The following is a 16017-nucleotide window of genomic DNA, read 5'->3' on the forward strand; positions in this document are numbered from 1 at the left end:
GAGCTTTTCAAAGAAGAATTGGGTGTCTTAATGCCAATACAAAGATGGACCCAAGTTTGGGACAGTAGTTCTCCCCATTCTTCTTTCCTTTTCTTTGAAAATTGGATTGTTTCGCCAATTGTGGAAATGCTAGGAATAAATAGGGAGCGGTTGTCAATTAATGTTAGGAGAGTTTTGAGACCTTACGAGTATGTTCCAAACTGGTCTATTTCACATAACTGGGGGGACTTTTATTTTTTTGATAACTTTACTGTGATCAGAGTCTATGAGTGTCCTTAGCCTCCCCATATTTTACCAAAATTTGTTCCAATTAGGATTGCTTTTATGGAGTTTATCTGGCAATTGACCCTAGTTGAAAAAGAATACCTTGAAAGACACAAGAAGGGTTCTCTTCTTCCTAGGCTTTGGGTTGCGTCTAATTTTACCATTGGTAGGAGTTCCTTTGATGAAGTAAACAATTTTCTTAAACAGTATAGGTTGGTTAATGATGTGTCTAGATTTTGTGATCCTAAACAATTTATTAAACTTGCATTGCCAAAAATGACACCTTGGGCCACAATAAAGGACCATGAACCATTGGATGATGAAGATGTGGTTAGAAATTTGCTAAGAAAAGATGAAGTACAAGAAAGGAGAAGGAAATGGAAAAATTTGATGAGAGTTGAAGCAGAATTGAAGGCTGTTGACCCTAGTTTCTCAGGTTTTTGCCCTGATAGCCCGTACTTGGAGAGGATTAACAAAATATTGAGTTTATATGAAACTCTAATGGAACAAATGCCTCAAATTCCAGAAGTGGTTGCTCAGCAACAAGACCCCCAAGATGGACATTCTTCATATGGCAAGAGGCCACTTAGTGTGTATGCTGATGATGTAGAGAGTGGGGATGAATTTCAATCTACCCGAGTGCCAGCTGTAAAGAAACAAAAAACCAATGAGGTTAGTACAATTGTGAGGAGAGACCTTGCTAGAGAAATTGTTATAGAACAAGGACAATACTTTCATCAAATAAGGACACATCTCAGAGAAGTAGGGCAGAATGAAGAACATGGAGAAACAAACGAAGCCCTTGCTCAAGGCTTTGATGAGCGTGTGATGTTGTCAGATGAGTTCATGAAAGATGATGACTTTACTAAGTCAGATGAATTTAAATTTTTTTTGACAAGATAGAAACAAAAACAATTAAGACAAAATCTAATCATAGAGGAAGCAAATGAAGAAAAGAAATAGGAGATCATCAACGCACTGCAGGAATATGATCCTAACAAGGAGCAAATATATGTGGAACATGCAAGCCAATTGATTAAGAGTATTGGTATGATTATGATGCCTGACTGGGATATCTAGTCTATTTTTATTATTGATCGGATTAGGAAGCAAGAGGACCCAATGTTTAAAATTGAATTTGAAATTGTAGATATAATAAGAGGATTAGGATTTAATCCTAAGTCAAAGACACTTGCTGCTTGGTCTTTGGCCCCTTCCACTCAAAAGCCCCACCTTCTAAATATCCAAGTAGAAAAGAAAGCTGACAGAATGATCTGGAACTTCCAGTTTACAACTGACACGAAGATTGCCTCATTTTTTACTCAAGTTCCTTTCATGAATTTATCAAAAATAGAGGAATTGTCAAGAAGATACACAAAAACATATACCCAATTGGTTGCATTGTCTAAAAAATATGAAGAGACATTGATGAAGAAGGGCGCTCTGGAGGAAGAGTTAGTGGAGTTGAAATAAAAAATTATGAATGAGCCCCCTCCAATACAGATTATAGAACAAGTACAAGAAATACCAGCTGATGTGACAACAAAAATGGAGGAAAACACAGGGAAAATTGAAAAGCTTGAAAAGGAACAAAATGTCAAGTCTATCTCTATTGTCTCAGGAATCCTAAAACACATGATTAATGTATTGAAAGGAAAATTGATGGTAGTGCATGATTTGCGCATTTCTTTGAAAGAGGCAAGTAAAACATCCTCTGAGGTTGTCGCTTTTCTTGGACCTATGTTCAATGTTTGGTCAGGAAGAAGCAAATTAATGGATAAGCTAGATACTACAATGATGTATAGTGACGATTTCCCTCCCAAGATCAGTGACACTAAAAACATGGTGGAGGTAATGAATGTAGCTTATGTATTTTTCATAGGGAATGATGTGCTTATAAATGAAAAATTGCAGACATTTGGGGAAGGTTATAGTAAATTGGTGCCTTCAATTTATGGTAGTAATGGAGATTTGAAATCAGTTTCTGATTCGACTAGTGAATTTGATTTGATTCTGGAGGAAGAAGAAATAATCAAGCATGTAAATGAACAGGTTGATGCTAATTTCCTTAACGGTATGCTTGATTCATTGTTCAAGGTTGAGGTTGACCATGCAAAGTTTATTGTTGAGTCCAGGGCAGTTACAGATGCCAGATGGATAGATTTAGTTGCAAAGTTGGAAGAGGTAAAGGCATTCAGTTGGCCAACAAACAAAGAGGTGGACAGGTGGCAAGCCATGCTAAAGCCAAAGAAGAAATCTCAGGTTGAGGTTGCTACCCAAGATTCCTCACAGTAATCCTAAGCTTGTTGAATCCTCATCTTATAAAAGGATTCCAAGATTAATTTGAGAGGGATGGCCACTTTTTCTTTTTGATCGGTAGAGAGATATGGCCAGTTGGCCACTTTTATTGATGTTGAACTTGAAAACTCTTATATAGTTATAATAGCTCAATTGTTCAAGAATTTGATAAGTGCATAGTTGAATCGCATTGTGAATTTACTTTCTGATATCATTATGAATATAATATCAATATCATTTGCAGTTTGAGATCTTCACATAATTGCCTTTGTGTTGAATTTATGTTTTCACTGTGAATTGAATGGTCAAGGGTTTTTCAGTTTACATATGAATTAATCTGGGTTGTGTATGTAATGGCATTATTCATAATTTCATTCCTATTTATCTGCAAATGAATCTTATTGAAGTTTATTATCAGGTTGTCTTTGAATTGTAAGTGACTCTATGCCCTAGGATAAGGCACCGGTCTGTTGTCTTGATGTTGACTTGGTGAAGTGACCTTCCAATTATAATAGTTGATTCATTGTGGGTGAATATGTTTTCTTGTTTGCCTTTGATTATGAAATTATGATTTTTCTATAACATCTATCATGGAATTGGATCCTCAAAAGATATTCCCTTTAATTGAGTTGCATGCATGTTTTACTAATTATGTTGTATTCCTATCTATTGTGGTGTTTGATACTTTCATTCTTAATACTCTTATGATTTTATATGCTATGGATGTTTATGTAATATATATGGAGGTGTTCTATGACTATAATCCGCCCACCAATTACAATGAGGTGAATCCTTAATATGATTCCAAACTAACAATAACAAAAATTTTGCATTCCTGTGCATAATAATTAATAGGAAGCATTAAATGAAAAATGACATACACCATAACAATGCAACAAATGAAAAAAGTTAAAACTCATGATTCTGATCATTTGAAAGAGATAGAACTATACACAAAATAAATTTATATATAACTCCTTCAAGAACCTGCACAAAGCTTGACACTAAATGCTTTTCATTTCCTCTGTAAATGACTATACAGTATACAACTTGCTCCCTTCACCTACAGTCTAGAATCACTACTGGAACTAGAAAAGGAATCCCAATGACTATACAACTTGCAAAACTGCTTGAGCCATGCCATTATCACCCTGATGCCTTTGGATGGAATGTGAGATGTTACGTTTTGTCCAACAGATCATTTCCAAATAGAGGAGGAAGCCTTCATGCCCAGGAACAGAGAAAATGGTTTAATGGAAAGAGGAGCTCGAGCCTTCATGCCCACGATCAGGGAAAGTGGAAACATGAGCTTTAGGGTAAATGTAATATGTTGGGGAGGGTTCGCAGCTTCCATGTCGTCACAAAGATGACTGGCTACCACTCCACACCCAAATAAATCCTTCTTTCATTCCTCTACGGGCTCCTTCTTCAAACCCCTTGCCATCCTATGGCAGAGTAGAAGTAGAGGATGTGCCATGCTTTGGCCTTTCTTGACAAGAAAAGGCTTTCACACCCCCTCTGGCAATCCTTCTCACTTTCACAACCCCTCTGACAATAAACAAACTCACATAGAAGAAAACAAAAAAACACCTCTCCATTGTATTTATAACATTTTCAATTTTTCACACTTCATTTGGTGATGCTTATTCACGTGAAAAATCATCATTTTGGTGTTTTTCAAAATGACTGTAGACTTTAGAAGTCATGTCATGCCTATCAAATCCACTGCATCCTACTAAGGCTCATCTATTGTGAACGATTTTGTTTTGATTTTATTCCTCCTTGATTGGACAAATTCTGCTTCAGAAATTAGCATCCCTGACAACAAGCAACCTAAGCTCTTATTTCTCAGAGAAATTCGTGATCTCCCATCAATAACTTGGAAGCTATCCAATCCTTTTATGCCTTTGAAACCGTCGTCCTCGCTTGTCTAATCAACCTTGACTCAGGAGAAACCTTCAAACTAATCCCTCAGGAATGAGTCAGCATCCAAGCCTTAAAAAATTTAGGTTGCGAGCTAACGACCAGATAGTTTGTGGTTAAGTTTTATGGTTATCGCCAGCTCGCGAGGTAAAATATCTGAAGACATGATCAAGCCGCGAGCTGGCGACAAGTTGGTTTGGGTTTACATCGCGAGGTCTCTAGATTTTTGGGTGTTAGCGTTTTATATTACCGAGCTGGAGATTGTTAGTAAAATTGCTTTGGTCGCGAGGTCTCGAGTTGGTCTGATGTCATACATTATAGCCGCGAGAGTTAGCGAGTAACTCATTTCATACAGTTGTAGCTAGCTCTCATGTTTGTTCAATGTTAGCATTTTTAGGTCACGAGCTAGCGACTAGATAATTTGTGGTTAGGTTTAATGGTTATTGCCAGCTCACGAAGTTAAATGTCTGAAGACCTGATCAAGCCGCGAGCTTGCGAGTGAAGTGCTAGTGGTTAAGAGATAAACAGTTTTATGTTGGCGAGTATGCGATAAGGGTTAAAGTTACCACTATCTCCAAGTCGGTGCGGTGACAAGGACTTAACATTTTGTGGTCGAGAATTAGTGAGTGGCAGTTCAGTTTCCCTCAGTCGCTAGATCTCGAGGTTATGAAGGCTTAGCATTTTCAGCTTGCGAGTTGGAGATAGAGAGAGTCGTAAGGGCTTGTCGCTAGGTCGTGAGATGCCCTAATGGGCAGTCTTCCAGGCAGAGAGTTGACGACTGTGTGCCATGTGTTTTAATGACTTAAAGTTAATATCTTGAAATCGCCAATATTTTTTTTCATGGTTTGAAAATAGCTTGAAATCGCCAATATTTTATTTTTATGGTTTGAAAATAGGTTGAAATCGCCAATATATTTTTTTTAATGGTTTGAAAATAGGTTGAAATCACCAATGTAAATATTTTTCTTGTTTTAAAAACATTACAATTCGCTCATGCAAATATTTTATGGGTTTTAAAAATATTACAATTCGCTAGGATTTTTCACAAACTTTGAGCGATCACGACTAATTCGCCAATGGAGATTATTATTTTTCTCCGTAAACCGCAAAAATTCGCCTGTCGAATTAAAATTTTCCTTGGGAATTATACAACTTTCGCCAGGTTTTTACACCTTGTCCAAGGGAGGGGTTTCTTAAAGTTTTCCCTGCATACTGGTTGTCATCCTATATCAATTGACATCAATGACAACACAATGCCAACAATTTACTCTTATTGCACGGTCTGAACAGATCTCATTGAGGTCCCTCTTAACTATGATTGCACTATCCTTTTACAAAACAAAACAAAAATCGTAAACATAATTAAGAAAATCTTTCTTTTTGTGTGTACGTTTAATGCATGTCCATTCCACTAATGAATTTCATGCCTTGGAATATCAAATCTAGTATCATTCAAATGACAAGTGACAATGAGTTGCACCTTTGTCCTGTCCCTTCTATATAACACTTATTTCTATTATGTTGCTCCTCACTATGTGACATTTGTAACTCTATATGTGGGCTCATTGACATCCATGGTGGTACAATCTCAGGTGCAACCATTCCTTTTGTATGGTAAGAAACATAATAGTATCTAGTGTGGTTGTCATTGCCTACACATTGTGGGGCATGAATAACTTGTTTTGACGTGTGCATCCTTGTTTGAGGTTCTCCTCTCCTTCTCTTTTGTGCATCCTTGTTTGAAGATCTCCTTCCTTTGAGGAGATAGGTATCCTTAGACAAGGATCCTCTCCTCTCTTTGCCTCTTTGATAGTTATGTCAGCCTATTAATATTTATTGTGTGATGTGTGATATATCTTCTAGATTGTGTTATTTCCATTTAAAATACATGTGTAGAAAAATTTTATGATTCTATTACACTCCTTTAACTTATTTTCTAATTAACATAAATCATATAAACAATAAAATAGCTTCTACTAACTTATTTTTCTTTTCCTTTTTGTTGAAGAAGTTCTATGATGTAGAATTGGGTGTCCACTATTTTTGTGTGGTAATTGTAAAAGTTTTTATAGTTATTGCACTATCAAACACACTGCACAAGAAGCCACTAGATTGGGGAGATTAGTTAATGTGTTGCTTAGAGTGCAATGGAGAAAATTCTGTGTACCCTATTTTCACTCTAAAATCTTATACAATTTACTTGGACTATACAATATAAAAAAGCATGTTATTTCTCGAAATGCATATAATAATAAATAATAAAAATTTCTTTCATAAAATTATTGTTCATAAATAAAAATATATATTTTGTATCTTAACAAAAAGAGGAGTTTTACACATTATTATGACAAAATTGCTATTTGTTATTTTTCAATCTCTATTCTTGAGTTATTGCTGGATTACGAAAAAATTTCATATATGATTAAGTATATGTAATTTGTGTAGATTAAGCTAAGTTTTTAATTCAATTTGACTGTTTAATGCTGTTTTTGGGTTCAATTGCCTTCTTCTCCTCTAGCATTCTTCATCCTCATGATGAATCATGCAGTGTGATTCAAAATGCTCACACAATCGAACCTAGAAAAAACATTAAACAAAACTATAGATTGTAGAAATCCAATATCATTAATTAATTTGAACTTTAAATTTTCAGCATTTCACTTAGAACTCCAAATTTCTAACTTGAGTTGACCTCTAACATTGATTTGAGCTATCTAGAAACTATATTTGTAGAAAAGTAAATTTGGAGGACAAGACTATAGGAAAATCAATGCCTAAGCCTTATATTAACTGTTTTACTGGTATTAGAATTTGAATTTGTCTCTAACACCATACAATTTATGAAAAACACTTAGCTTGTGATATCTTTTCTATTTAAATAAAAATTTAATTTCTATCATGGTTTTTACAAAGTAAATTTTGATTAAAAATTGAAGATGGAAGTTGAAGGGTTTGAATTTAATTGGTTAAAGCATTAGTTTTTTATTGTGGAAATTTAAGTTCAAAATAGATATCTAATGTGGAATTTTAAGTGGTGACTGTTGATCTTCCATTATCAACTTCTTATGTAGAGGTAGATTCTATATAAGATAATCTCCCATCATTGATTTCTGGTGTGGGCACTTATTAAAAACTTGTATCAATCTCTATTAAGTGCTCACACGAACTTGAACTGGTCTCAGATAGATACACTTGAGAATATTAAAAAATAAGAAGTTAAAGAGACAAGCATGGATCAAATGGGAGGCAATTTTGATGCAGAAAACTATGACCAAAACAAGCAGAATGTGTAAGTAAAATGTCGCTCAATGATTTGAGCAAATTTACAAACATGAAAGATACAGATTCAATCCAGGCAACTGGAAGTTTGCTCAACTTTAGGCAATTTCAAGTAAATTGATCCATGTGTTATCTGTTTCAAGGGTTTTGGAGTTTTAAGATTTCAGCAGGCTTCTAGATTTATTGTTAAGTCTGTTCTGTTTTGGGTTATATTAAATCTATTTGCCTATTGAATTTTTACTGATCAAAGCCCATATATTTTGTGTATGAGATTTTAGGGAATTGGATTGTTTGTTTTAAGAATACATTGATATGACCTTATGCAATAAGTTTCAGAGCAATTGCGGTTTCTCATTGGTAAATTTTCCTTCTTGTGGTATCTCTTCTGTATGTTCACAATTTCACACCTTTTCCAAGTGTATTGCTAGTAGGATGCCTGGCAGATTCACCAATGGAATCTCTACATGGAATTTAACAAATTTGGATTTGTTAATTTGAGTTAGATTTGATACGTCGAAATCTATTGTCAGTACGAGTCTGATATAATTTGGTTTAAACAATACACTTTTAAGTTTTGAAAATTTTTATTTGTTTAGATAGTTCATCCAAATTCACACAGTAGTGTCCATTTATTAATGTGATTTCGACGAACCATCTGAACAAATCAAAGTTTAAAGGGTACTGTCCACATATATTGATTATTTCAAGCATTTCTTTTCAGTATGGTCTAATAGATGCTGATAGTCCTGTCATTCTAGTTAAGTGAAGCAATTGTGGCATGCATTTTATTAAGGGTATGAATTGTATCAGGGAAAGAGTTGCTTAATGAGGATGCAAAAAAGTTAATGAGCATTCTGCATTTTCATTTGGCAGCTTTGAGAAAAGCTTAAATGAAGATTTTGTGTGTTGTGAACAATTTGGTTTACATGAAGCTTGTTTTGTGGTTGTGTTGCAGCCCTGAAGGTGAAGGTAAGGAACTTTATACTACTTGGGAGGAAGTGCATGATACTTTTGACTCTATGGGCCTTCAAGAAAATCTGTTGCGAGGAATTTATGCCTATGGTATGTGGGAACACTTAAGGGACGTCTGTTGCACAGTTTATTCTTTTTATATGTGTTTAAGGGACATTTGTTGCACAGTTGCTCACAGAAGTTTGATTCACCAGACACTAACTTTGAAACACAGGCTAAATTGTTACACAGTATTTTATAAACTGGCTAATGGGTTAGTTTGTGATATGGTTTAATGAGATATATTCACACATGATCCTCAGGTTTTGAAAATCCATCTGCTATTCAGCAGAGAGGTATTGTTCCTTTTTGCCGAGGCCTTGATGTTATCCAGCAAGCACAATCAGGAACAGGAAAAACTGCAACATTTTGTTCAGGAATCCTACAACTGCTGGACTACAATCTCCAGCATTGCCAGGCATTAGTTTTGGCACCAACTCGGGAACTGGCACAACAAATAGAAAAAGTTATGAGGGCACTTGCTGATTATCTAGAGGTAAAAGTACATGCCTGTGTTGGAGGAACAAGCATCCGGGAGGATCTCCGTATTCTCCAATCTGGTGTTCAGGTTGTTGTGGGGACACCTGGTAGGGTTTATGACATGCTCAATCGCCGTGCTCTGCGCTCTGATTATATTAAAATCTTTGTTCTTGATGAAGTAGATGAAATGTTGTCAAAAGGGTTCGAGGACAAGGTAATATTAAGGTTAAATTTCTAGGTTATTCATAGGAAGCTGCATTAAATCTTATCATATGCCAGCCACTTTCAAAAACAATCCCTTGTTTTGTTCATTAATTGATCTCCTTGTTCTGTCAGATACATGAAATCATTCAATTGCTTCCTCAAAAACTCCAAGTTGGTGTTTTCTCGGCTACAATGCCTCCTGAAACCCTCGAGATCACAAGGAAGTTCATGACTAATCCAGTCTGGATTCTTGTCAAGAAAGATGAGCTTACTCTAGAGGGTATTAAACAGTTCTATATCAATGTGGACAAAGAGGAATATAAGCTTCACACACTGTGTGATTTGTATGAAACCCTAGCAATAACACAAAGTGTGATTTTCATCAATACCAGGAGACAGGTTGATTGGCTCACAGACCAAATGAGAGCTCGTGATCACACAGTGTCTGCAACTCATGGTGAAATGAACCAGAATAGCAGAGACATCATTATGAGAGAATTCAGATCTGGTTCTTCCAGAGTGCTGATTACTACTGACCTTTTGGCCCGAGGTATTGATGTTCAACAAGTTTCTCTCGTTATCAATTATGACTTGCCAACAAAACCAGAAAAGTACCTCCACCGTATAGGTCGTAGCGGAAGATTTGGTAGGAAGGGTGTGGCAATTAACTTTGTCACCCGATCTGATAAGGGAGCGCTCATGGATATACAAAAATTCTACAATATAGTAATTGAAGAAATGCCAACAAATGTTGCAGATTTGATCTGAGATGTTGCAGGCCATCTTTGGGATGAATGTCTTCCTCCCTCCACCAACTTAATCTTAGGAGAATCTGCTCAGTGTGTGGAGTCCTCACCATTGCTGAGGCCCTAATAACTGTAACATTTTTATAATAACTGATATTTAATGAGGAAGATCCCCTGCAATTTTTTTTTAAACTTTTCCTCAAATGCTTTGTTTTATGAATGTTAATGGTCATAACACTGAGTGAGGTGGACTTAATTGAATCTTACCAATATTTATTGTTGATAAACTGGTGAAATTATAGTTAAAATTTATTAATATATCAGGGTAGGAAATGAAAACAATAATAGTATGATTGAATAAAATATAAACCAAAATATTTGTAGAAATAAAAGATATACGTGGAGAAATTCTTGTGGGAAAAAATCTATCAACAAGAAGACTGAGTCTTCTTGTATTAATCTTCAAACAATAAAGGACATCAACACAATTTTCTTATCTCTAAATAATCCAATCACATAATTATACCTGCAAATGCATCATATTATCTTGATCATTCGTTATTTCAACCCAAGCACTTAGCATATAGTCATGAGAAAATCACAATGGTTTCTAAAACCACGTTCTAGAAACTACTTAGAGCTAATTTAGGCATTCATATACAATTAGGAGTCACAATGCTCAAATCAAGCATAGGTAATTGAGGAAATTAAAAACTTTATCTCATACTTGGGCATTAACTCTCTCTCATCATGCTCTTTCAATTTTGGCAATTCTTAAACAACTTACAAGTTGTTAAAGTTGCATTTAGCAACTTCTATGACATTATGTGATAATTATAAACTGCCAAAATACATAGTAGAAATTAGACCAAGTGCAACTCCGAGTGAAGACAAATAAACAAACAAATATTGGAATGTTGCAAGGTGTATGAAACCTATCCCCACATTCTCCCAGTTGTTGTACACCTTGCAAGAGAAAAATGAGAATGGAAAAATAAATCAAGCTCTAGAAGAGGCAAGGCCCATGACCTCTTTGCAACAACTTAACATCTTTGTGCTCACTAGCTTAGTGAGGTAATCTTCAAAAAAAATTTAGATGTCAACCTTCTTTAACATGATCACTACCCTCAACCATCTCTTAGACAAATTGATAATAGACATCAATAAGATTTGTATGAGCATGATACATTGAGTTTTTAGTCAAATATATGGCACTCTTACTTTCGCAACCAATTTTGATTTGTCTACATTCAAAGACAATATCTAAACATAATCTTTGTAGCCATATTTCCTCTTTGTAAGAATGTGTCATAGTCATGTACTCTACTTTCATTGTGGACAATGGAATTCTATGTTGTGTCTTGCTCATCCAACTTATTGTACTATTAAATAAAGTAAACACAACTGTGATTAGAGGTTTTTGTAGTATATATCACTAAACTAATCTTGTTGGATATGTGTTGTATATTTTCCATGTTTAATAGTCTAGATGGGATCATCCTTGTTAGTTGATTGAGAATTTGAGGGAAAAAATGAGATTCTATTTTTGGTATTTTATATTTTTTCTTATGCATTAGAACACTCATGTTTATCTTTTACTTAACTTTATACGATTTTTAAAACCACCTTAAATATTCCTATGTATATTGACACATGCTTAAGGGTGAATATGAGAGTTTTATTATTGTATTGGAAAGTGAATTTCTATGTGTTGGTTAACAGATTTGTCTTTATATAACTTTTATATAAATGGCAGTTGGGTAGGTTATATGATTACTAACTTCCTTTTGAATTTTTAAGGTACAACTCCTCTTAAGATTAAATTTATCTTGTTTGATAATAAAATTGATGGTATGCTTTTAACCAAAAAACAAGAAAGGCATTTAAACATTTATTCAAAATGAAATAATAGATGTCATTGAAGAATTTTATACTTATGAATATGAATCTCACAAAGTGATATTTAGAATACATTTCAATTTATCAACTTGAGAAATGAATGCTTTCCTTAACAATTGTTTATGAATTAAGAGAAAGTCAAATATCTAGAATAAATTGTGACACTCACACAAAAGAATGATGATATAGAAAATTATTATAGCACAGAGACAACAATGGATTTCTTATTCTAATTATTTAAAATTTTCAAGTAGACAAACTCACAAACTTATCAAAATTGACATAATTTTATTACTAGTGTCTTTCTTCTTAGTTGATTATCAAAACAATCTTCCCTATAAAGTCTTTGGTTACCTATTTAAACTTCCAAGGTAGTTGAATAACTAAATCATTTAAACAATCTTATGTGGGATATAGGATTTATTCTTTGGCGATCACCTCAGATAGAGAGGACTAGTACTCTATGTGCTAGAGGAATACAATCCTCTACCTATGCCTTCGTAGGGTCCTAACTCTATCCATTGTCGTAAAAGTAAGTGCCTGCACTTGGCTTAGCACTATAACTGGAAGAGAGGTTCCTAATTCAAAATAAGTAGATCAGAATGGATTGATCTAGGAGTATATACACAATCTTATAGGTCTAAGATTAAATTTCACTTGGATCAAACACAAGATGGTCTCTACTCAATAGATAAACAAACTGACTATAAGGTGGTCTACCCTTTCACTTTATCAACTCCTCACTCAAAAACATGATATATATTAAATATGAGCTATAAGGCTTTCTTAACTCTTTCATAATCTTCTAATGCCTATTCAGCCTCATTTGAAGCCTACTCAAGAGAAAAGGTTGACAAGTTAGGAACAACCCCGAATCTTGGAGTTATTTACCATCCCCCCCACTCCGCCCCCTAGACCCCACCCCTACAGAATTGAGGTCATAGGGGCATCCTTCACCCAAGGACTACCTATGTTCCCACTTCCAAATGAGTCAAAGTCAAATGTACTTCTCCTACAAGGTCTGTCAAGGACACCTACGCACAAGTTCTTATTACCAACATTTCACCATAATTACTTACACTTAAAAGTAGTTAGAAACTAATAACTACACTCATACTATAATAAATCTATAAAGAGGAACGACCAACAAGGACATCCATTTCTCAAATTGACCTCACAAGTTAAATATATTCATAATCCAAAAACAAGCATCCTATAATATGTTGGCAATTGACACTCATCTAGTAAAGTAAATTGCATTTAGGGTTGTCATTAATGGCAACTCATCTTCAGATGTTGATAATTCTCATTGGGATTCATTGTCTTATCATTTTGCATTGATTGGATCAACCGGTATATACACTATGCTTTATTATTCATAACCAGTTAGTCTTGGTATCGGTAACATGTAATTTGGAACCCAGTTAGTATAAAACCCGGTTAAGATATTTTGGGACCCCGGTAATATCTTTGAAGGAATTTATGGTAGCATGTGAAGGTTGACATCAACATGATCATCAGATAATGCATATCTCACATTATGATCCAACAATCGACATGATTATTTTTCTCATTGAGGCTGACATGGTGAAAAGTTAAAGGGTATTTAAGGGAGATCTTTATAGAGATGGATTCAAGATTCATAGTGATGCGATTTTGGATGTGAATCAGTCAGAGATTGATGGTATGTGATTTGATCAACGAGTAAAATCTTTTGTGCTCAGTTCCAACCGAAAGTTAGTGAGACTTCTGTTTGAGGAGTGAGCTCTAGGCGGTGAGCCTAATTGCATGTTCAATCCCCTCTATGTAATATTTATATACCTTGATCAAGTATATAGATATTGAGGGTATCAACCCCACTGTGGTTTTTCCCTTTGCAGGTTTTTCCATGTATAAATATTGGTGTTATGGTTGTGCTTCTTTATGTGTTATTTGGCTTATGAACTTTAATTATATTTACTATTAACCGGTTCATATGCAATAAGTTCAAAAAATTCATTTACCAGTAGAACACTGATTGAACCACCCCCCCCCCCCTCTCAGTGTTCTTGGATTCCAACAAAATCTCTTATAGGTGTTGTAGACACTTAAAAATAATTATTTTTAATTATTTTTAATTATTTTTAATTCCTCACATAATTAATTAATTAATTATGTTAATTCAAATTCTCCTCAATATTAATTAAATATAATTGATATTGTCACTATAGTATGTGACTGATTTATTTAATAAATCAATCCCTTTCTTTATTCTTCTAAAAGATTAAATCCTCATAAATCTTCCTCTTGGCTAATTAATTTCAATTAATTAGTTAACCCACATGATTCCTACAAACCATATTCTTAATTCATCATTAACCTAATAAAGTCTTCTAGAAACTCCCTAAACTCACTTAACCTTATTCTTCTAATTTTTAATTCCCTCCACTCATTCTCTCTCCTAGTCAAATCCTCCTACAAATCCTAATCCCACCTAACATTTCCTCTAATCCTCCTCCTAATGAGTTGCTAATGGCTAATCATCATGATTAGCCAAGAAGTCAACTCCTTGTCCCTTCCATCCAACCACTAGCTTTTAATGCTCTTTTCCTAGGTGAATGTGAGATCTTCAAAATCTCACAATCCTCTACGCATCTCCTCTCCCAAGGAATTTTTAATTCCTTCTTATTCCTCTAATCCCCATGATTATCCCTTTTTGGAGAATTTTAAATTCCTCCTTCCCATTCTTCAAGGAATGTCACATCCCTTGCTCCTCTCAAGGCACATTGGGAAATCTTCCCAATGCACTTTGCTCTTCTCAAGGTACCTTGGGAAGTCTCCCCAATGTACCTTGAGGAGTGTGGAGACAAGAAATGCCTTTAAGGCATATATCTTGGTCTCCACACCCTCTCTTGGGCCTTGTGTGAGCTCACAAGCAATCCTAGCCATCCATTCTTCCTCTCCTCTTCCTATAAATTGAGGACTCCATCCCTCCATTCTTCATCTCCAAGTTCAATAATCTTATGCTGCCCTTTTGAGCCTAGGAAAATCATTTTAGCATCCTTATCATGTCAAAATCATCCTACATCCACACTTAATCATCTCATTTCCATCATCCTCCAAGATCCATCTCATTTGTGCACAACATTGGAGAGCCATCCACATCAAGCAAGAAAGAGGAGCACATCAAGTGGAGCATCATCCAAGGGCGCCTTCACTTCATCAAGCTCCATCCGAAGGAGAAGGTAAAAGGATTGTGTGAGGTATATACATTTTCATTATTCATGTTTTCATGCATTTCAAATTATGTCTTTGATTTCATATACTTCCATGTTTGATTTGCATGCTTATTAATTAATCCACCTCACAGGTCTTTTTCCCCTCTTCATTCTGGCATGCTCGGTGGGACCCACGTCCCTAAGAACTAATATATTTTTTTTGAGTTTTTGTGAGTTGTGAGACGCAGGTTCCGGAATAGCGCGACTGCAGAAAAACAAAAAAAAATCTTTGGCAGCTCTATATTTCAGGGTGAGCGCTCTGTGCATTCTCCCATCTCCTCCTCATTCTTTTTCTTCTATCTATCTTCTGTTTCTTTTCCGTTTCTGTTTAATTTTAATAATCTGTCTGATTGCAGGAATTAATTAAAAATTTTGTTTCTTTTTTGTTTTTGCGTGATCCTCATTTTTGTTTCTTTTTTGTTCCTACGCGATCCTCATTTTTTTTGTAAAAATTCAAATTTGAAATCTGCTCTGTTTAATTATAATGTCTGACCGCAAGAAAGTGTATGCTCGTCTATCTAAACAATCAAAAATCAGACCTTTGGCACTTTTCCATTTCCCTCCAAACTTCACTAGATCCCTTGCTTTGCCATTTTGCACATTTCCTTCCTTGGGGGCCTTATCCCAACATCCCACATTCCTCTATTTTTAGGGTT

General features: G+C 35.0%; 1 protein-coding gene across 1 annotated transcript; it reads left to right on the plus strand.

Moving 5' to 3' along the window:
- Positions 1–7783: 7783 nt before the first annotated feature.
- On the plus strand, positions 7784–10227 carry LOC131042923 (eukaryotic initiation factor 4A-6-like). Its single transcript, XM_057976265.2, has 4 exons — positions 7784–7866; positions 8720–8826; positions 9039–9469; positions 9592–10227. Exons 1-4 carry the CDS (start codon positions 7784–7786, stop codon positions 10225–10227), a joined length of 1257 nt encoding a protein of 418 aa, XP_057832248.2.
- Positions 10228–16017: the final 5790 nt, after the last annotated feature.

Source organism: Cryptomeria japonica, chromosome 5 (assembly GCF_030272615.1).
Source record: "Cryptomeria japonica chromosome 5, Sugi_1.0, whole genome shotgun sequence".
NCBI classification, from domain to species: domain Eukaryota; kingdom Viridiplantae; phylum Streptophyta; class Pinopsida; order Cupressales; family Cupressaceae; genus Cryptomeria; species Cryptomeria japonica.